The sequence below is a fragment of the Callithrix jacchus genome, chromosome 2 (assembly GCF_049354715.1).
Source record: "Callithrix jacchus isolate 240 chromosome 2, calJac240_pri, whole genome shotgun sequence".
Classification (NCBI taxonomy): Eukaryota; Metazoa; Chordata; class Mammalia; order Primates; family Cebidae; genus Callithrix; species Callithrix jacchus.
This window is the reverse complement of record NC_133503.1, coordinates 86,392,003-86,413,632: the sequence shown is the minus strand read 5'-3', so window position 1 is coordinate 86,413,632 and position 21,630 is coordinate 86,392,003. Positions and strand designations below refer to the sequence as shown.

The 21,630-nt window shown below is 38.3% G+C and overlaps 1 protein-coding gene across 10 annotated transcripts in view; it reads left to right on the top strand.

The window, feature by feature from the left end:
* SNX24 (sorting nexin 24) overlaps positions 1 to 21,630 on the top strand; it is a 178,669-nt gene that overhangs the window by 95,011 nt on the left and 62,028 nt on the right. For 6 of the 10 annotated variants that reach the window (XM_035291003.3, XM_054252015.2, XM_035291004.3 and 3 more), the window contains 2 exons: positions 2,890 to 2,973; positions 12,201 to 12,305. In XM_035291003.3, coding sequence (XP_035146894.1) covers positions 2,890 to 2,973; positions 12,201 to 12,305 — 189 coding nt within the window. Of the gene's footprint in view, positions 1 to 2,889; positions 2,974 to 12,200; positions 12,306 to 13,828; positions 13,953 to 21,630 lie in introns of all 10 variants that reach the window. The other 4 variants (XM_078365000.1, XM_054252014.2, XM_078365001.1 and 1 more) reach the window with 1 other exon arrangement.

Genomic DNA, 21,630 nt, shown 5'->3' with positions numbered 1-21,630 from the left:
CTTGAAATTCCAGGCAACACACTCAACTTTTTTATTTTTATTTTTTTTTCTCTATTGCCCAGGTTGGAGTGCAGTGGCGTAATCTTGTCTCACTGCAACCTCCACCTCCCGGGTTCAAGTGATTCTCCTGCATCAGGCTCCCAAGTAGCTGGGATTACAGGCTCCCACCACCATGCCTGGCTATTTTTTGTATTTTTAGTAAAGACAGGGTTTCTCATGTTGGCCAGGCTTGTCTTGAACTCCTGACCTTAGGTGATCCGCTTGCCTCCACCTCTCAAAGTGCTGGGATTACAGGTGTGAGCCACCACATCTGGCCTGCGCTCAACTCTTGCATCCCTTTTTGCTGGTATTTACCCCCAAGTTCGGTACCTCTCACTGCCTCGCTCTTCAGGGAAGCCTTCTCTGACCAATATCCAAACAGTACCTTCATGGAGCACCATCTCCTCACCCTGCTTGCTGTATTGTTCTTCATGTCACAGATTATTTCCTAAATCATGCTATTTTTTTGTCCCTCACTGGATAGAATGTAAGCCCCATAAAAGCTGACCTCTTGTCTTTTTTGTTCACTGCTGAATCGCAGAGCCTAGAACAACTTCTGGGCACTTACAGGCCCTCAGTAAATATCTGTTGAATAAATAAATAGATGAATGTCAGATTCTATGCTGAGTGCTTTCGCAGCACCATCCGAAAGGCTGCCACCTCATGAGTTGCATAATCACTACTAGGAGTTTGCCAGCAGAGCCAAGCAACAAAAGGGATTTCCAGACAGCAGGGTCAACATCTGTAAGAAAGTTGGAAAGGCTTTACAAAAATGACCTAGCATGGTATTCAGGAAAATAGGATTTATAAATTGACTCTATTTCCTGCTTCACTTTGTCATGAAAATCCTGATGAACAACTTCCTTTCCAAAATGTTTTCCCAGAATTTAGAAGAAAGTCTTGATAATATTAGGCATCTTGTGTGTTTTTCCAATTGTAACATTATTAAAGTTTATCACAAACACTCCTGTGGGTGTGTGCATCCACCCTCGCCCAGCCCACACTGAGAATTTAGTGCTTGTGAAGAGTAACTGTGGAACTCGGTCATGTAACCATCTGGGCGGTAGAAGAGGTGACATTCTGTGAAGCAGCCGTTGCGTAATTTGTTTTACCTTGGCCTTCAAGTGGGGGTGCTTTGACGGGTGAGCCAGTAGGTCAAGCCTTGCTCAGTTTTCAAACTTCTCCCTGTTTTATAGATTCTGTAGCTAATGTGCCAATTAAGGTGGTGGTTTTGTGATAAAGCTTCAAGCAGTAAGACCCAGAACATAACCTCATTTATTTCAGAAAGCTCAGCAGATGAAAACTACTTTCACTGCTACCATATTGTCCTGATTTCAATCTGGGACCTGATAGTAAAAAAGGGTCTCTGTAGCTTATTAATCAAGCCCCCAAGTTAAAGCTGTGCTTCTCTTGTTTGTTTTCTTGAGGTATTTTCCTGGTTCTATTTCTGTCAAGGTCTTTGAAGAATAATTTTCTCTGGTGAATTAATAAACATTTTTTTTCCTAATAAACAGTGTAAGTATATCTGAGAGGTTGAAGCATATGTAAATGGTTTTAGAAGAAAATATTTTTACTAGTTCATTTTGTTTTTTGTGAAAAACAATAAGATATTGATTACATTATTGAAAATTTACGGCTTCATAAAAGCAGATTTCTTAAACTGAGCCATGCAGCAGAAGATTTTGTTTCTGATTCTAAGAAGCACAAAAATGCAAACAGATTTTATGTTTGATGACATAATTTCTGGTTTTCTAAAACAGTCATACTTAACATATAAGATAGAAATATAGAGCCATAGCAATCTATTTTCGTAAGGAAGTTGAGCAACCTTGTATCTCATATGCTAAATTTAAGTAGTTCTTATTTTTAGACTAAAAGTAAGCATGCTTTTAATACTTTTTAATGTCATGTGATCTCAGCTACAGTTTTGTATTTTTTTTAGAAGGACAATTGAAATAGAAGATTAGGCTTACTATGTAATTAAACAATATTCCTTCACCTTAGTGTTTATAAACTCTCACTTAGCAAAACAGGAGTCAAATACAAACTCTTGGAATGACAGAGCTCCTCTTTAGATCCTGCCAACCATCCCTCCCCATCTGACCTTAACATTGTATTTTCATGAGCATTTCGCAGTATTTCTCATCCCTTGTTCCCAGTCTTGACCCACTGACCCAAGAATCAAGAAAATGTCATGTTAGTGTCTACTAATTAGTGCACCCAGAGAGCCTTTTCATCTGGCCTTTCAACCTTGTGGAGGTAGGAGCACAAGCTGTCACTTGTATCATGCAGGGAAAATGAGCCTTTACTACATTTTCCCTGTTTTGCAAACAGCAGAGTAAGCCCAGCTGAGACTAGAGATGAATATGCAGGTTAGGAGGAAATTAACCTAAAATGTACTGCTGTTTGCATGATTGTCTTATAGATGACACAGTACTGCCTACACTGAACTGCCCGTAATAGAATGCCGCATGCCTGAGATTTTTACCGGAGTATTCCTCTTGCAATACTGTGGTAAAGAGTATTATTTCAGTGCTGTCATATTCGCTTGGAGAAATAATTTTAAGGGAGAAATATTATCTTATTAAAAAATGAGGTAGCTTTTTAATGCATTTATGTTTCCCTTGTTTTTAGACATGTTTTTGGAGAATGCTGTACTTTGTTAGTGAGCCTTTGGTTCGAGTGCTCATTAATCAGTGCTGTTGGGCCAGGGTCTCCTGAGCCTTCTGGGTTTTGGAGTATCAGCTACTGTAATTAAAGGAATGAAATATATCAAGGTCACAAACTTACCACCTCAGACAATTGAGGGTTTTGAACTAATATAATTAATCTTCTAAATTTTTTCCTCAGGTGTTTAAGATAGAAGTGTTAATGAATGGAAGAAAACATTTTGTCGAAAAAAGATACAGCGAATTTCATGCTTTGCACAAAAAGGTAACTTGTTTTTTGGTTGTTTTTCTTTTCTCTATGTGGCGGATGGTATAATGTTAATACTCCTCTCTGTGGTTCTAAGAGCACTGATATTTCTTGGGTATGTATATACAGTGTCTTATATCAGGAAGTAAATTTCTTTTTAGAATAAATTCAGTTCCTTAAAGGTATGCTTTCTGAATAGGTAGATTTTATATGTAAAATCTTTTACATATAAAAATCTGAGGCTGCAAGCTGTTTGCATTATGTTACATTCAATGTTACAGGTTCAGAAAGAATAAGACCCAGACCCTGTTTTATCCATGAAATACACTTAATGTTCTTTACCGAAAGGGGAGAAAAAGCAAATGATTGTCTTACAGGAAGACATTTATTAAACTCAAATTATACTTACATGTACCTGGAAAAGATCATATACACGTAGTTGTGTATTCAGAGACTGGGGAACACACGTTAAAAGAAGCTCTTAGCCTTCTTTTGAATTGTAGAGCCACTTTACAAAACTGATGTTTCAGCACTAGGATACACTTCATTAAAGGTCTTAGGTAAATGAAACAGAAAGACAAAAAGAAGAGCTGAGTTTTGGGGAGAAATGGTTATTAAAGCATAGGAGAGTGAATGCTTCTTTAATTTCTACCTAAATTTAATTTTTCTAAGTTATAAATTCTTATTGGTGTGCTGAAATTATTTTAATATCTAGAAATACCTCATGAAATTGCCCAGAAAAATCCTGCTAACAAGTAAACGTATAAACATTAACAGGATATTAATGAGAGATTAATTAGTCTGTTTCCTTGTTTTCTTTTAAAGGGGAGCTCTAACTTGTCAGTACACTTTTCTGTTAGGTCGGCAAGGGATAATCCACATCTACTTCTCTAGTTAGCACTTTGTTCAACACAAGTTGACTTGGAAAAGAAACAGTACAGGTGAACAAAGATTTACAGCAGGTGTTGCCAGCAACTTTGCAAAAGCTCCAACCCCAGGGTACTCCAAAAAGAAACAAATCTGGAGTCTGGGGCTCACTTCCTTCTCAGGGAATTCTGGTTTTGTTTGTGTGTTTTGGGAAAAAGTCTAGTGAGGTTTCTGCCGGGTACTGATGAAATTAAGTCCCTACTGTGGTATTAAAACAAGTACTCCCTGCCTTGCCCAGCCTCTGTTAACCAGTCTGGAGGAGGCAGCCTGTCATATGCAGGCCCCTCGCTAACCTCCTAGGTCAACACGCAGCACTCCATAACCCTAGCACAGCCCAGCTGTACTCTCCAGATACTCAGGGACCAGCTCCACACCAGGCACAGGTGGGTGACTGCCAATTAGGCCTGCCCCAAGCTCGAGGCTGCCTGTGCTTCTGGAGTGAAGGCTTGTTCACCCTGTTCTCTGCTCTAATACAATTTATTTTCTTCTGCAGAAGAGGACTCTCTCCCCAATCAGTATAGGCAGTTTGTAGCTATTTATGGTCAAAAAGATTTCTAGATTTTTCAGGACTCTCCTTTCTCTCAATATCTGCAGTTCTATTATAATTTTAGCTGTTCTTATAATTATATAATGAGATCTAGCGTTAATAGAATAGAAATTATCAAATCTCCCAATTTGGAATATTTTTAGCAGCCTTTGAGACAACTTTACAGGGACATAGAGATAAAAATAGCTTTGTGGAGCAGAGTTTTAGTTGGGATACACTGTCTAATTTTATGTATTATCAAGGGGCTAGCAGCTGCTAGAAGTCTCCTTTGCTTGCCTCCTTGTGATTGTATTAGATTTGGCAAAAAGATAACTCTAAAAGGCAGTGAAATACAGATACTGATGGGGGTAAAAAATAAACATAAATCTGTAAGATAGTGTGCTAAGAAGGGTTGAAATGGGTAAAAAATGCAATCAGAGAATAATAATAATAGGCCAGGTGTGATGACTCATGCCTGTAATCCCAGCACTTTGGGAGGCCTGAGGTCAGGAGTTCAAGACCAGCGTGGCCAACATGGTGAAACCCCATCTCTACTAAAAATACAAAAAATTAGCCAGGCTTAGTGGTGGGCACCTGTAATCCCAGCTACTTGGGAAGCTGAGGCAGGAGAATCAGTTGAACCCAGGAGGTGCAGATTTCGGTGAGCAGTGATTGTGCCATTGCTCTCCAGCCTGGGCAACAAGAACAAAACTCTGTCTCATAATAATGATAATAAAAGTTAAAAAGCCCTTCAATAGCTACTTACAGCCCTCCAATTTAACAGTACAGTCCTTACCCTGGCATTTACAGCTTTCATTAAAAAAAAAAAAATGCAATCAGAGTCCTCAGACTTGACTGACTACCACTGCCACATCACGCAACCTTACCCTTTTATTGCAGTTTTGGTACCTTAAATTTCCACATTTGAATCTTGTGATGTGCTTTGAATGTTAGAGTTTAACATAAAATATTTTCCCTTTAAATGTAGTTAAATCTATGGTTACTTAATCCTCTTGAAATATTCAACTCTATTACCCCTTCAAAAATTAGATTTATTAGCAAGCATGTATGTTGCCTTGTTTTAATAGGTGTTTCTTAGGTTTGTTTAGGAGTTGTAGTCCCTCTTTTTTGAACTGTCTGTTTTATGTGTTTCTCATTTATCTGCTAGGGTCTTGGGTTTTTTTTGCTTATTAGTTTGTGTGGCCTATTAATACAATGTTAGCCATTTGCTGGAAGCGTTTTTTAACAAGGGCCTTTTAATTTTGGTTACAACATTTATTTTAATTTATGCAGGTGTTAAATTTTTCTGTTTTCTAATATGTCTGTTTTTACCCTTTCAGATGCTATCTAAAATTAATCTTGTTGTGCTATGATGAGTATTTGATTCCATTTTCTTTTAGTTTTTCTAGATTGGCATTTTTGAATTATCTAAGGTCAAATTCCTGGGCAACACTTTAGATATACTGAATTAGAATATTTGTGATGAAGCCCAATAATCTGCAGCACCCCAGATGATTAATGTCTGTTAAAGTTTGAGAATTCCTCTAGTATGATTATCACTTAGACACAACCCTTCCTAACGTACTTCTATCACACATACTGGAGTCACAGAACTTAGAACCATACATTTCAAGGTTTTAAACCTTCAAGTTTGTTCCTACCTTTCTGTTACCTTGCATTATCTTTCAAATTCCTATAATATGCACTACTTAATTTTTCATTTTCTTGATCTCCTGTGCTCAAGCGATCCACCCGCCTTGGCCTCACAACAAAGTGCTAGGATTATAGGTGTGAGCCATGGCGTCCAGCCTTAATTTTTCATTTTCTTTTCTTTTCTTTTCTTTTCTTTTTTCTTTTTTGAGATGGAGTCTTGCTCTTTCACCAGGCTGGAGTGAAGTGGCTCGATCTCAGCTCACCACAACCTCCACCCACCAGGTTCAAGCAATTCTACTGCCTCAGCCTCCCAAATAACTGGGATTATAGGCACCTGCCACCATGCTTGGCTAATTTTTATATTTTTAGTAGAGATGGTGTTTTGCTGTGTTGGGCAGGCTGGTCTCGAACTCCTGACCTCAGGTGATCCCCCCACCTCAGCCTCCCAAAGTGCTAGAGTTGCAGTCATGAGCCACGGTGCCCAGCCTAATTTTTCATTTTCTATTCCTACTGTCCCAGTCCAGAATCTTACTACTTTATATCAGTATTACTTGAACCATTTCAGATCCTTATCCAGTCTCTGCTGCAGGACAGTTTCCCTAAAACACCATTTTTATCTTCATTCTTTTACTCAAATACTCTGAAACAAGTCTCTGTTGTCTACCATCATAGACATTGACCCTCAAGGCCAATAATCTTAAACCTTGTATGAGTTTCCTACTGCTGCTGTAACGAAACACCAAAAATGCAGTGGCTTAAAATTTATTTATTATTATTTGAGACAGAGTCTCACTCTGTCACCCAGGCTGGAGTGCAGTGGTGCGATCTAAGCTCACTGCAACCTTTGCCTCCCAGGTTCAAGTGATTCTCCTGCCTCAGCCTCCCGAATAGCTGGGACTATAGGCATGTGCCATCATGCCCAGCTACTTTTTTGTATTTGTAGTAGAAATGGGATTTCACCATATTGGCCAGCCTGGTCTTGAACTCCTGAGCTCAGGTGATCCACCCGCCTTGACCCCCCAAAGTGTTGGGATTACAGGTGTGAGCCACCACATCTGGCCTTAAAATTTATTATCTGACTCTAGCTGAGTCTTCTGGGGGTTATAAGACAGAGTCCATTTCCTTGCCTTTTCCAGCATTCCTTGTCTTGTGACCTCTTTCATCTTCAAAGCCAGCAATCACTCCACTTCAGCTTCTGTGTCCATCATAACGTCTCCTGTCATCACCTCTCCTCTGACTTGACACCATGTGTATACAGCTTTTCTGATTCATGCAGATAAGTACCAGATTCCATGACACCACAAACTCAGTCCCCTTTTCCTTGTGCCTCCCCTTATAATAACATTGAGCCCACAAAGATAATCCAGGATAGTCTCCCGTTCTCAAAATCCTTAATTTAATCACATCTGCAAAGCCCCCTTTCCCATGTAAACAAATACCTTCACAGATTCTGGGGATTAGAACTTGGACATCTTTGAAGAAATCATTATTCTGTCTATTACTAACCCCTTTGCTGGCCAACTTTATTTTTCACTCCTCCTAAGAACCTTCAGTGACAGCTGAGCCAGTATCTCCCGTTACCCCATTATATGCTATAAAACTTGCTTCCCACCTGTCTTTGCCCTGCTGAATGCCCTTTCCTCTGTGTTCTGGTCTATTCACACCAAGACATTTCAAGTTCTCCTTTTTTCATGTTAGCTCCCTTTCTTCCCTAATGTCTTTGTTCTTAGAACTCCTGTTTAGAGTAGAGATTTCTGCTTAAATTTTGGAAATATATGAGATAAAACTGTAATCCCCAAATTATGTCTAATTAGAAGGTACTTTTTAAAAAGTTGGGACCATGTCCTATCTTTTGCATCTTCCACACTGTTAGAGTATCTAGTAGGGTCTTGGGCACATACCGGGCATTAAATAAGTATTTGGCAAATGGCATATTTGGAGAACATCATACATGTTTATGAATTACTAGAGGAACAGTTTCTACTGTGGGAGTTTGCATTCTCTGTTAAGTTTAACCCCAGGCTGTGCTTGCCTGATGCCTTTGTAGCTCCTCTGCTAGTACTAGGTGGGAAGAACACCACATCCACACCAAAACAAAAACAAAACCCCATCCTAGTCTTCTTCGTTACAGGCCAGGCACAGGCTCCTGTGACAGGGTGAGCCTTCAAGCTTGTATGCGTTTTCCTGTGTGCCTCTGCTATACCTGTCCACACCCCACTACGGCCAAATAATTTGCTATTTTAAATGGTGGTTCCTGAAAAGAGCTGTATCTCCCTAGGCCAAAAATTGCATGTATGGGCAGAAAAACCTTTCCAGCATGGCAAACTGCTAAGCACATTTTATTTTCATGCCTTCCCAGCTGTTTTTTTGTCAGTTGCAGCCCATCCTTTATTCACAGAGGTTTCAGTGAAATGTGGTGCTGTTTCATTTTTAAATTAACGATCTTCATTTTTTATTGACTTACTTTTGGCTTGAGTAAAAGACTTCATTCTCCTGTATTTATTTCCATGAAGTAGACAATAAAGAAGAACCAAAAACCCACCATGTGGGGTCAAACCAGTAGCACAGCACCCTGTACATTCTCTCTAAAAGGAACCCTGGGGGGAAGATGGGATATTATCCCCAAATGTTTCACGCCTCTTTAACTTTTCTTTTCATTCATGTGCTTGGGAAAAGTCTTTCTGCTTCTTTGTGGAAAATGGTTACTATAACCAATGTATGCAGTGGTAGGTCTGCATGGAGTAAGTTATGTGTAAATTCTAGCAGTATAAAAAAGGAAAAGGGAGTGGTCACACCAGGAAAAGGGGATTGTGTTTGTGGTATCGTGGAATCTGGTACTTATCTATGTGAATCAGAAAGGCCGTTTGCCTGGACGCAGCTGGGCCAGGACTGTTAATCATCGGGTGAAGTGGCAGAGGAGTATTTATCTTATAAGCAGCTGAGCCCTACTGGAAACATATTGTCTTGGGTTTGTCTCTCATCTAAAGCAATTCATTACTCACCTACAAATGCTGTCACAGATCCCAGCAGCTACGATGATCCGCTTCCTCAGTACTCCTGACATAAATAAAAAAGGAAAAATGTTTTCAGTGCTAGATCTTCAAAAGTTTTTTTTAAAGGGGACACATATAATGGAGTTGATTTTCTATTCTGAAATATATGTTGTGATTCAGTAGTTTGAAAGGAAGTTTCTTTATGTTTAAAATGAAACTTAATAAGCTTATTACCACAGAATAATTTAGCATTTTGGCTTTGATCTTGAGAAATGTCTCAGACCATATAGAGATGAAGTATGTATTTATTCTGCTGTCACCAATTATAAATCTTCCTCCTTCTCTGTCTCTTGCATTATCAGCTTCCCCCTCAACATGGAATCAGTCTCATCAATATATGAACCTATTGCAGTAGTTTGTTTCACAAAATAAAGCCTGCCTTTGGCCCTGTGCTTCCCTTCTGCACTCATCCCACTGCACTCCTTCCTATTCTTTTAGTAGAACTCCTTAAAAGAGCTGCTACTTCCCCACTCCCCTTCTCTCTGTACCCGAGTTACTGACTTCCTATCATCTGGCACAGTCTGATTATCCCTGTCCTCCTGATGAAACCTACTCACCCACTTCCTCCAGTGATTGCCCTGCTTCTCTTCCCTGCCGCTCCATCCCATCTGAGGCATGGGGCCCTCTTCCAAGCTCATTTAGGCAGAATTCAGTGGCTTGCAGTTGCAGGACTGAGGTCCCTTTTTTTCCTTGCCGGCTGAACACAAGGGGCAGCTCTCAGCTCCTAGAGATCACCCTCAGGTCCTAGCCATGTAGCCCTCTCATCGCATGACACCTTACTTGAAAGCCAGCAGTCTACTAGGACTATCAGATACAACACAATGTAATCATGGGAGTGACTGTCCTGACATAGTCACGGGTCCCACTCCTGCTCAAGAGGAGGTGATCATACGAGGCATTTACACCAGGGGATCATTTTAGGATTCCGTCCACCACAGCCTTTTTTCTCCATCTGTACCTAAGTCTTAATGCCATCTCCTCTAGTTACATGGCTCTAAATACCCATATATTCTGACCTCCACATTTACAGACCCATACCCACCTGCCTACCCAGCATCTCTGCTTGGAATCTATTGAGCATCTCTGACTTAAACTAGAACAAGTGATTCCTTTATATTAGTAGTGTCTTTGATTACATATAATAGAAACTTGATTAGATTTCTTAAACAAGTAAGAGATTTATTATTCTCATAGGAAAACTAAAGGCAGGCAGTCAAGGTGATGCAGGCATCTCACAACATTCATGTTCTGGGCTCTTCATGTTTCCCTGCTTCACTGTCTTCATCGTAGCATGTGACTTTCACACTTCTGGTGATAACATAGCTGCTACCCCTCTAGGCATGGCTTCTGCATTTTCTGGCAAGAAAAGCCAGTTGCTTTTTGTTAGGAAAATAAGAGCCCTACCCCCAGTAGACATGTACACATATTGGTAACTGTCACATGGTCACCCTAGTTAAAAGAGAACCTGGAAAACCAATTTATAGCTCAACATGTTAGCCCTCTGAATGACATTGATCTTTTTTTCTGCAAAAGAAGGAGGGAATGAATATTGGCTAAGCAGCTAGCAGTGCTAGCCACATCCCTTGTTTATGAGGGATTGTATTTGGCTGCAAGCAACTCAGAAACCAAAATAATGGTGACATTAGCAGATATAACTTGGTTTCTTCCTCCATAAATGTCTGGTGCTGGTGTGGTGGTTTCATGATTGTCAGGGACCCAGGCGCTTGCTGCTTTACCATTCTCATGTGAGACTTCTACCTCAGAGGCAAAGATGGCTGCTCTGCTCTAGCCAGTACATGGGCCCCTTCTTTGTGATGTACAACAAATTTTACTCTTACATATGGAAATAATTTTTCATTATAGTTCTAGCTGCCCAGGTTTAATTCCGTGCATTTTCTTATTCATAACTCTGTTGTTTCTGTGCATGTTTAGTAAAGGAGCAACCTTGGTAGGTTTTTTCAAGTTTTTAATTAGCAATTAAGCACATTTCATTTTTAGAGGCAGTGTATTTGTTTCCTATTGCTGCTATAACAAATTACCGTAAACTTAGTGGCTTCAAACAATATAAGTTTATTGTATTACACTTCCTGATGTGAGGAGTCTGAAGTGGGTTTCACTGGGTTAAAATCAAGGTGTCAGAAGGATGACATTTCCTCTGAAGGCTCTAGGGCAGAATTCATTCTTTCCAGCTTCTAGAGGTCACCTTGCCTCGTGGTCTCGTTCTCCATCTCTGGAGCCAATGAAATTGTTTCTCCCAATCTCTTCCAACTTATTCTGCTGCCTCCCTTTTGTAAGGATCCTTGTGATTACATTGGGCCCACCCTAACAATCCAGGAGAATCTTCTTATTTTAAGACGACCAATTTAACCAAATCTACCAAGCCCCTTTTGCCATATAAGGTAACATCCACAGGATTAGGATTTGGGTGTCTTTGGAGAAGGAGGATTATTCTGTCTACCACAGACAGTTCTAATGCAACTTGCAAAGAAATTTTTCTTTATTTATATTATCCCCTAAAACTGCTGTCCCAAAAGGCTTAGCCGAGAACTATCATTGAGTTTTCATGAATGGAGTTGGAAAGTAATTGTTAGGAACATTGAAAAGATTAGGCTTTCATTTTTTTAGTTTTCTCTCCAAATGATGTAGTCTAGTTAATGGCATTTCTAGGGACAACGCTTATATACAGTTGCATTTTGTTTTGATTTCTTTATGTGAAAAATATGTAGAAAGATTTTTCATCAGTGGAGTCCTTCATCTGAGCAAAATTCTGTTGTATTAATTCATTTTTGTAACTAAATTTCTTTACTTTCTTTTTTATTTATTTACTGGGCTTTTAATTTTTCAGATTTCAACCTGAAATATCAACAATAATACCTACCAAAACACAAAACTATTCTTCTGAAACCTCAATAGTCAAGACACCTAAATAAAGAATTGTTTGACAAAATTTCAGTGTAATTATATTTTTCTCTATTTTATATTGCAGATAGCAGTAGTTCACTTTCTTTTATTGGCGTTTTTCCCCCAAATAATATCATTATAATTAACAGACATCTCTGTTTTTTTTTTCTATTCTGTCTTTATAGCTTAAGAAATGTATAAAAACTCCAGAAATCCCTTCTAAACATGTTAGGAACTGGGTCCCCAAAGTCTTGGAACAGCGACGACAAGGTTTGGAAACATACTTACAGGTAAGATATGTTTAGACCCTCAATTTATATAATATAACTTAAATAATCATATGTCTCACCATTTTTTTTCAGGACATATGGGTGCAATGCAAAATGTATTAAGCAGCCAAAGATTCTAAATGAAAGGACGTTCAGAATTACAGATATGTTGTTGATTGGTTCTTGTAACTTCAATTAGGTTTCTATTTAAAATTGGTTCTATGTATTGGGGAAGTGAAATTTTAATAAAAAGGCAAAAACTGTCGTAGAGAGGATCTGTGTTTTTTTTTGTTTTGTTTTTTGTTTTTTGAAATGGAGTCTTACTCTGTCACCAGGCTGAAGTGCAGTGGCACTATCTTGGCTCACTCCAACCTCCACCTCCTGGGTTCAGGCGATTGCCCTGCCTCAGCCCGCCGAGTAGCTGGGACTACAGGCACGTGCCACCATGCCCGGCTAATTTTTTGTATTTAGTAAAGATGAGGTTTCTCCATGTTAGCCAGGATGGTCTCAATCTTCTGACCTTATGAACCACCCGCCTTAGCCTCCCAAAGTACTGGGATTACAGGCATGAGCCACTGCACCCAGCCCTGATCTGTCTTTTTTTAAATTCAACTCTACAGATTACTTTGTTTTTGCTTTTTGTTTTTCCTCTAAGATTTTTTTGCTACTTTATAGCAATCCCAGCCTTTAGGTTTTGAGTTTTGTGGGGCTGGTTGCCGTAGGTAGGGAGAGAAACTGAACTCACAGCAGGTCTGGATAGTATATTTTTGGAATCAAATTGAAAAGGAATGTATAAAAATTGCTGATGATGAAGTGCCAACTTCTTTGAAAATTGGAATGTCCACTTAGGAAGAATGCACTGGGACACTCTTTCCTGCAGCTGAGAGGAGCAAGCAGGCTGCCTAAGTGAGATAGGACAAAGACAGTCTCTCTACCAAGTGACAGAAGAAGCAAAAGGAGAAGGTAGAGCAGTATCAGTTTCTCTGAGTTTTAAAACAAAAAGAACTAGTGGCCCCAGGTGAGTACTCAGTGTCGTCGACATTAAATCCAATACTCTGTAGGGGAGGAGCTGGGGTGGTCAGGGCCTGAGGTCAGCCATTGCTCCCTGGCACCGGAGTCCACTGGAGAGGCAACACATGAGAATGACGGAGTGAACATGGCTGGGGATGGGGGAATCCTGGCTCTTGAAATAGTGTAGCCGGACTCCACCTAACAGCTATGAATTTCTGACTGACCCATCTAAGACATGTTATATCAAACAAATTGGCAGCCATGACTGTGTTCTCCCTTTGATATCTTCATGGCCCTTTAAGCATTAACCTTAGGGTGGATTCTGTCGAGGAGGGAAACAGGGCTGTCGAGCTAGTATGCTGTCTCTTCTACAGAGCTCTGCGAATGGCTGTCCCTGAATCACTGGTGATGAGAAGCTGAGGGGAGGCTAACTCCTCAGGCTTGTACTTAGTGAGAAATTCAGAGGACTCTCTCACAGTAGAAAGATTCCAGAATTCTGTTCCTGGCCCTTACAGTTTTCATGGTCTTTACAGTGCTCTAATAGGAAAGCTGACATGCAGAATGCCCCTGAGGACATCCAAGGAGGGCTCTCTTTACTGTTTCTGCTCTTCTGCTTTTGGACTTGGTAGAAGAATCCTCCGCTGCCTCTCTCTGGGGGTGAGAGCTTAAAGGAAATGGGGATTACAAATCACAGGAATGTGTGTGGCCATGGTTTTTGAGACTGTGTATGAGGAGCTATGATCCTTCCATAGCTTCAGGCAACACTACAGAGCAAAAAACAAACAACAACAAAAACAGACTTCAGAAACTGTATGTAAAGAGTGAAAATGCATGTTCTCTATAATTAAATGAAATAGGTAAACAATGCATTCTTACTCGTAAGCCAGATTTTCCATGATATTGTATATCTTTAAGCTTTAGTTCTGAAGAAAGCTCTACTCTCTTCCCCTCATTGTATTTGACACATGATTTCCATTACTACTCAGTGTAAACATTCTAAGTTGTTTGTACTTTGGGTATAAATATGTGCATAGAGTCATCTGGCACTGAGAGGAGTTTATAGTGACACTCAAATTGAGCTTAGAATTTTCTATTCTCAGAAATAAGGCTTGAAAGATGTGGTCGAAGGGCTCAGAGGGTTTGTTTCTTGTTGTGCATTTAATAGTCAATTTGTTGTCACTTAATTCCCCAAGGAGTTCAAGGGAGATTTCTTTTCTACTTGATTCTGTTTGCAGGCAATGGGAGCTAGATGGATGTTGCAAAGATAAGCCTGAACAATTTATTAATCTTAAATGAAAATCCTAGCCTAGGTGTCATTTCTTGATCATTTAAATCTTGTTAGAAGTAAGACAGTGTTACTGTTTCTTTTGCTTTCATTACACCAGCTAGAGTGCATTCACGCTCCAGTCCAGTCTAAACCCCAGGCAGTGGGGTGCCAGCAGCACTTTCTCAGCAGGTACCCTCCTTCCACTAACCCATCTCCGTAGGAGCCGGTAGTATGGCCCTGATCTGGCCCATCAACCTAGGAAGGTATTAATACCTTCAAGCCATAGCATCTTAAGTTCACTTAAGGGAACTTAAGATGTTACATAGTCTGGCCCTTCAGCTATGTTCACAGTCATCCCTCCAGCCTCAATTTTCCACCTGTAAAACAGGCAGATCAGCTGTTGAGAGGGTCAGAGAAAACAACTTCCTGCCATCCAAGGGGCAACTAGTACATTCTGGACCATCGGTGAGTACAACCGCACACATTTCCTAAGGTGGTTCCACACTGCTCTTTTATTTTAGAGATGGACAAACTGAGGTCCAGTGGAGTTAAAAATCTTGCCCTGCTCCTGCTCTTGCAATATAATAAAGAGTTGGGACTGGAATTTTAGTTTCCTAACATCCAGTATGGGCTCCTTTCATCATGTGTGGTGGATTTTTCTAAGTCAGGAGAAATTTTTCAACCTTGACATACAGCTTTACCTAAGGCTTTAATAATAGATAAAGGAAAAGACCTTATAATCATAAACTATTACAGTCTAATTGACTATCATTCCCCAACTCCCTGGATAGAGAGATACATGATTTTTTAAATCGATAACTTGAATTGCAAAAACTATTCGCATGCTTTCATTTTCTGTGCTGTATTTAAGTAAGATGCTAACTTAAAAACAAGAAAGGTCAAATTACAAATTACAAAAATTATTTTCAAAATTAATTTTGTCCTATCTGAGATTTTAAACAAAGGAAATCCAACCTATGTCGGCATTTGTACTTTTAGCACTCTTTTTTATTCCTTTGCTAGTTACCAATGAAATTAATGAAAGGAATAAAACTAATGAAAATGAGAGGCAAAAAACCCTACGCTTAGCATTTATCTGGCTGTTTCTTCAATTTGAAAATAAACACATCATATTGGTCTTTAAGATGCAATTTATAAATATTTTCTTTTTTATTTTAGCATCTCTATTCAATTTAAGTAATTTTAGTTTTAAAAAACTATTTTGGCAGAGAAGTAGGGATTAGGAAATTTTCCTGGTATATTTTTTATTGTAGGTTTCTTTAAAATATTTTACATTGTATTTGAAAAAGCCACTTTATTTTCAAATAGAGATTATAGATCTTAAGGAGAAAAAAGCAAGCATATTATTCAAAGTAATGTGGAATTGCCACAGTATGAATAATTTGTGGATAGGTTCTAGTCAGTGAATTTACCTTCAAAAACTTCTGCCAGTCTAGAGATTTCCATATGATCAATTTTGCAGAGTCTAACAGTGGAGCAACTATAGTGAATACTGTTTAGTATTACTTGCCTGGAGAATAAAAACAGTAGTATTCAGGTCATACAAGTGAGTTTTAATTTTTTAAATACATTTCTAAATCATTATTGCTTTCCTACTTAACTTTTCAAATGATTTGATTAGAAACAAATTCTGAGACAAAAACAAAAACCCCTAGCTGAATATCTAAGTATGTATAGTATCTTAGAATCAAAATCTAGAATTAATCAGGGAGATATTAGAAGCTATATTTGGCATTCGAGTAATTTGAAGTCTGGCAATCTACCTGATGAACAGTGAACCTTAATTTTATTTTCTAGAATTATTTCCTGTTTATTGAATAAGGAATCAAGTAGCTATTATCATGTTTTCTTATCTCTTTTCCCCTTAAACAATATTCCCCAGGAAAACTCCCTGAGGTTTAGTGAATGAGGAAATCAATCACCTGTAAAAGTAGAATTAAGTAAAACAATATCTTTATATATGAGTGGAAGAAAATTAGTTGGTTTTCATCTCAATAAAAGGTCTATGCCAAATAGTTTTCTATTAGCAAACTTAATTTTTCAAATTATATAAACTAGAAATTTATCTATTCTGGAGGGTATTTTAACTTGAAGATGAAAGCAAGTTAATATTTGACATTAATTTACCAATAAATGTTGTATGTGTGTGTGTTTGTATAGTTTTGCTTAATGATAAACACTCATCAAGGACCTATGATGTCTGAGGCAGAAGGGCAGATCTAGCTTCAGATACCTTGAACCATAGCCCAAATTAAGCCACTATGGTTATTTTCTCTGTTGCGCCTCTCTGCTTTCTATTGTGCAGGCTTCATCTGGCCCCCCTAGTGGTACAAAAGGGCTGCAACAATTCTAGACCTCACTCTTAGCACATAGCCAAGTACAGGGGAATAGGAGGTTTTCTTTCAGTGAGATATCACAGAAGAAAGAGGCAGTGTCTTTCACTAGGAGTCCTGCAGATGTTTTTCCTGATGTCATTGGCTTATATTTGTGTGCATGCTCACATCTGAAACCTCACCATGGCCAGCCATCCCTGACTGAGTTAAGTGAATCAAAGCTTGCTCCTGAAGCTGAGGGAGAGAAAGGGGTTATTTTGCTAATGAATAACCAGGGTATTCTTGAGAAAAGAAAAGGGAATATTCTGAGTGTGAGTTGGGGAGTGGAAGGCAACCAGCAAATTCCCATCACAGAAAATGATGATCCTCAGAAATTTTGAGTGAATTGCCCAGGGTTATGAAAAAGTGGAGACTTTCTTGACACTGGAATTCAAGGCTCTTTCCTAGAGAGATAAAGTTTCTAGAAAATTTAAAGTCATGAATATCCTTGACTTTTGACCTAAAGACCAGAAATATTTCTTCCCTTTATTTTTATTTTAAAAATATAAAATAATATTTGTCCATTAACGTAATTACTTTTTACATTTAAAATTTGTAATTACCAATGAAGTTATGAGCTAGAACACTAAAGAATTTAGCATCTCATAGTGTTCACTAGTTTCTGAAAAGCAGAAATCTTAAGAATAAATTAATTTCAGTTTCCCAAACTGACTTGACCATCAAAAACAGTTTATATGATAGTTTTGCCTCCTGATTTGAGATGACTTCCTGTCTTCCCTGAGACTCCACTGAAATAAAAGTACAGAAACTTAAGAATGAATAAACTCCAAGAGTTAAGTAGTAGATGCGCAAGGAAAAGAGAGGATCATCAAAGGGAAAACAATGTTAACAACTTTTTGGAAGATAGGATGTGGTGGGAACATATGAGTGGATAGAACAGAGCACAAAAAGTAGCAGCTGAACTCAGTCATGTGGGTCTGTGGTGGAGGCGGGAGGCAGTCTGTGCAGGCAGTGCTGGAGAGGCTTCTAGGCTCAGAGCCTACAGGTGAGGAAGAGCATGGGGTGTGCAGAGAAGCTGAAAACAAGGAGATCCATTCAGGGCACAGGTTGGGTATTCTTCATCTCTGGATGCCAACATGATGCCACAAGAGGAAAATTCCACACGTAAGTACTTAATATAACTGTTTCATGCATGAAAGTATTTAAAATATTGAATAAAACTACCTTCAAGCTATGCGTATAAGATATATAAGAAATGTAAATGAATTTCATATGAAGACTTGGGTCCCATTTTCAAGATATCTCATTATGTATATGCAGATATTCTAAAATCTGAACACATCTGAAATCCAAAACGTGTGGTCACAAGCATTTCATATAAGGGCTATCCAAGCAATGTCTGCATGGAATAGATGCCACTCATTGTATGCAGAATACATGCAGCCTGATGTTTGTGACCAGACAAAGTTTTTAAAAAATAGTTTTCTCATAAAAACAACAATACAACAACAACAAAAGAGTAAACAGAATGGCTGGGAACAGCCAAGTCTTGTAATGTGGATAGTAGGGCCCCCAAGTTTACAACCCCCTTCCCACCCACTTACCCCAAGGAAAAGCTCCCCTGACTGCATGCTCCACCCATATGGTCTTTGCATTCAGGCAAGGGCCTGTGTGAGCACTCCTGCTGACATACTAGCAGAGAAAACCCACCCCAGCCACCCAGGCTGCTTTCTTCAGTGTGATCTCATGATAATCAGACATTTCAAGAAAACAAGTAGCGTGAACAAAAAGACCAAGATGAACTAAAATACTGACTCTTCAGGAAAGAGATAATTCAGGACATAAAATATATCTTAAAAATTGATGTAATAAATCCAGAGATCTTCACAGTAGTAGTACCTCCCAAAGATTACAAAAGGATGCTACATAAAAGGAACAATCTGAGAACACATGAGAGTTCTTAGAATTAAATGTTATCCAATTGAAAACATTCAGTAGATGCTCTCTCTAGTTGGAAAACTGTCCCATAAAGTACAGATACAGAAACTTCAAATAAAAGATGTAGAGGACCAATCCAGGTCTAACATCCTGCTTCTCTCTGGAGTTCCAGAAGGAAAGGGGTTAGGGAGTACAATACACAAGTAGGGAAGGGAATAATTGAAGGAAAAATAGTTGAAAACTTCCCCAGGTTATACAATATAAGCTTTTTTCCCCCCTTTTCTTTTTGAGACAGAGTTGTGCTCTATCACCCAGCCTGGAGTGCAGTGGCACAATCTTGGCTCACTGCAACCCTCACCTTGCAGGTTCGAATGATTCTCCTGTGTCAGTCTTCCAAGTGGCTGGGATTACAGGTGCCTGCTACCACGCCATGCTAATTTTGTATTTTTAGTAGAGACAGGGTTTTGCCATGTTAGCCAGGCTAGTCTCAAACCTCTGACCTCAAATGATCCTCCTGTCTCAGCCTCTCAGAGTGCTAGGATTACAGGCATGGGCTACTGTTCCTGGCATGAGCATTTAAATAGGAAATGTGCTCCAAGGATAAAGAATAAAGAATGACAGAAGCCTTGTAATGCCTAGACATACCTGGTAAAATTTCAGTACAGTGGAGACAAGATCTCTAATTTTTCAGAAAGAAAAAGCAAATGATGGAGAAGGTTGAAGTTCAGTCATGGCGTCACTTCTTCTTTTGAGGCTGGTTTAATGGGCATATCCCTCCATTATTCAGTAGAAACATTAATTTGTAAACTGGCACAAATTTTTAGACCAAGGATTTTAATGGAGTTGTGCATGCATTACTTGTTCCATTTATTCCAATAATGTGGAATTTATCTTTCTGAGAAAGGTACATCTTAAATCACTTACTTGAGAATAATAGTTTTTGTTTATATTTTTTTCTTTTTGTAGAGTAAACATTAATTAAATATAGAATTAGTGTTGAGAGCTAAAAAGAAACAGCTCACAGAAATCAAGAATAAGGATAATCTAAGCTAATAATACAAATCCTTTTTTAAACAGTTTATTTGTAGAGAACACTTACAAAGCAAGCGTGAGGCTGTCTTGTTAAACAATAGTAGATGCCCCTGAGTTATTGTCTGCACAAGACCCTATTACTTGACTAGCCCACCCTTCATTAATTCTTTAAATTATACAATATGATATCTTCCATTGGATCAGTAGTCCACAGTAGGTCAAAGAGTATTGTATTTTTTACTTTTTCAGTTGTATGTAAAACATTTACTAAAATTGACCATATGAGCTTCAAAATGTGTATTCTTGAATTCTCAAATGCAGTGAACTATATGTAATCAGATCAATGTTGTTAAGCATTCTGTTTATTAGTGTTTTTATTTTTAATTTTTGTGGATACATAGTACATGTATATATTTATGGTGTACATGAAAGCATTCTGTTTAAATGTCTTACATTTTAACTTGGCCACTTAGTCTATAAGAACAAAGATGTGTTAAAATTTCCCACTTGAATTTATTATCATTATTGATATAATTGGGCTTAGTTCAGCTATCTGTGCTATCACTTCATCTTTTTCTATGATTTTTTTTCTTGCCTCCTTTTCGATTGGTGACCAATACTGTTTTTTTTTCTATTGTTCCCCCATTAGTTTATATTTGTTCCTTTAATAGTTACCTGTTATCTTTACTTTCCTCTTGAATATTACAAGGGCCTTACAATATTTTAACTCTGTTCACCCTGGATATTGGACTCTTGAGTTGACAGTTCTTTTATTTTAGCACTTGAAAAATATTGTGATACTTCTTTCTTGTCTTTGTGGTTTCTGATTTTTTAAACAATCACTGTCATATTGTTCTTTCTCCTATATTTAAGGTGTCGTTTTAAAAAGGCTGCTTTCAATATTTTATTCTTGTCATTTTCAGAAGTTTGATTTTGATGTGTCTTGGTGTGTATTGAAGTTTTCCTCTTTAGAGTTCTCTCAGCTTCTTGAATCTGTAGATTAATGTCTCTTGCCTGATTCGAAAGGTTTAGCCATTATTTCTCTGAGTACACTTTCAGCTCCTTCTTCTTTCTCCTCTTATTCCAGGACTCTGATAATAGGAATGCTGGGTTTTTTATTATAAATCCACAGAGACCTGAGACCTTACTCATTTTTTTCAGCCTGTTTTTTTTTTTTCTCTATTGGTCAGATTTGGTACATTCTATTGTTTTGTCTCCCAGTTCACTGATTCTTTCCTTGGTTCCTTGCATTCCATTGTTACACCCTTACCCTAAGCTTTTTTATATCCGTTATTATATTTTTTAGTTCTAAAATTCATATTTGTTCTTCTTTATATCTTTATTTCTTTGCCGAGATTTTATATGTCTTCCTTGATTCTTTCTCTTGTGTTTTGTTTCAGATGTATTCACAATTACTTACTGATAAATTGTTATTGTGGCTGGTTTAAAATCATTGTCCAATTATCTTTACATCTCTGTCATCTTAGTGTTGGCATCTATTGATTATCTTTTTCATTCAGTTTGAGATTTTCCTGGTTCTTGGTACAATGAATAATTCTGATTGAATCTTACACATTTTTATAATTATGAGACTCTGGCCCTTATTTATACCTTTTAGATGGTTTTAGATAGTTTTCTCTGCTTCACCTGGGGAAGATGAGATGTGGAAGACATCACCTTGTTTTTCCCAGGTGAAGGTAGAATATTAGGCTCCTCACTTGGCTCTCAATGACACCTGGAGGGT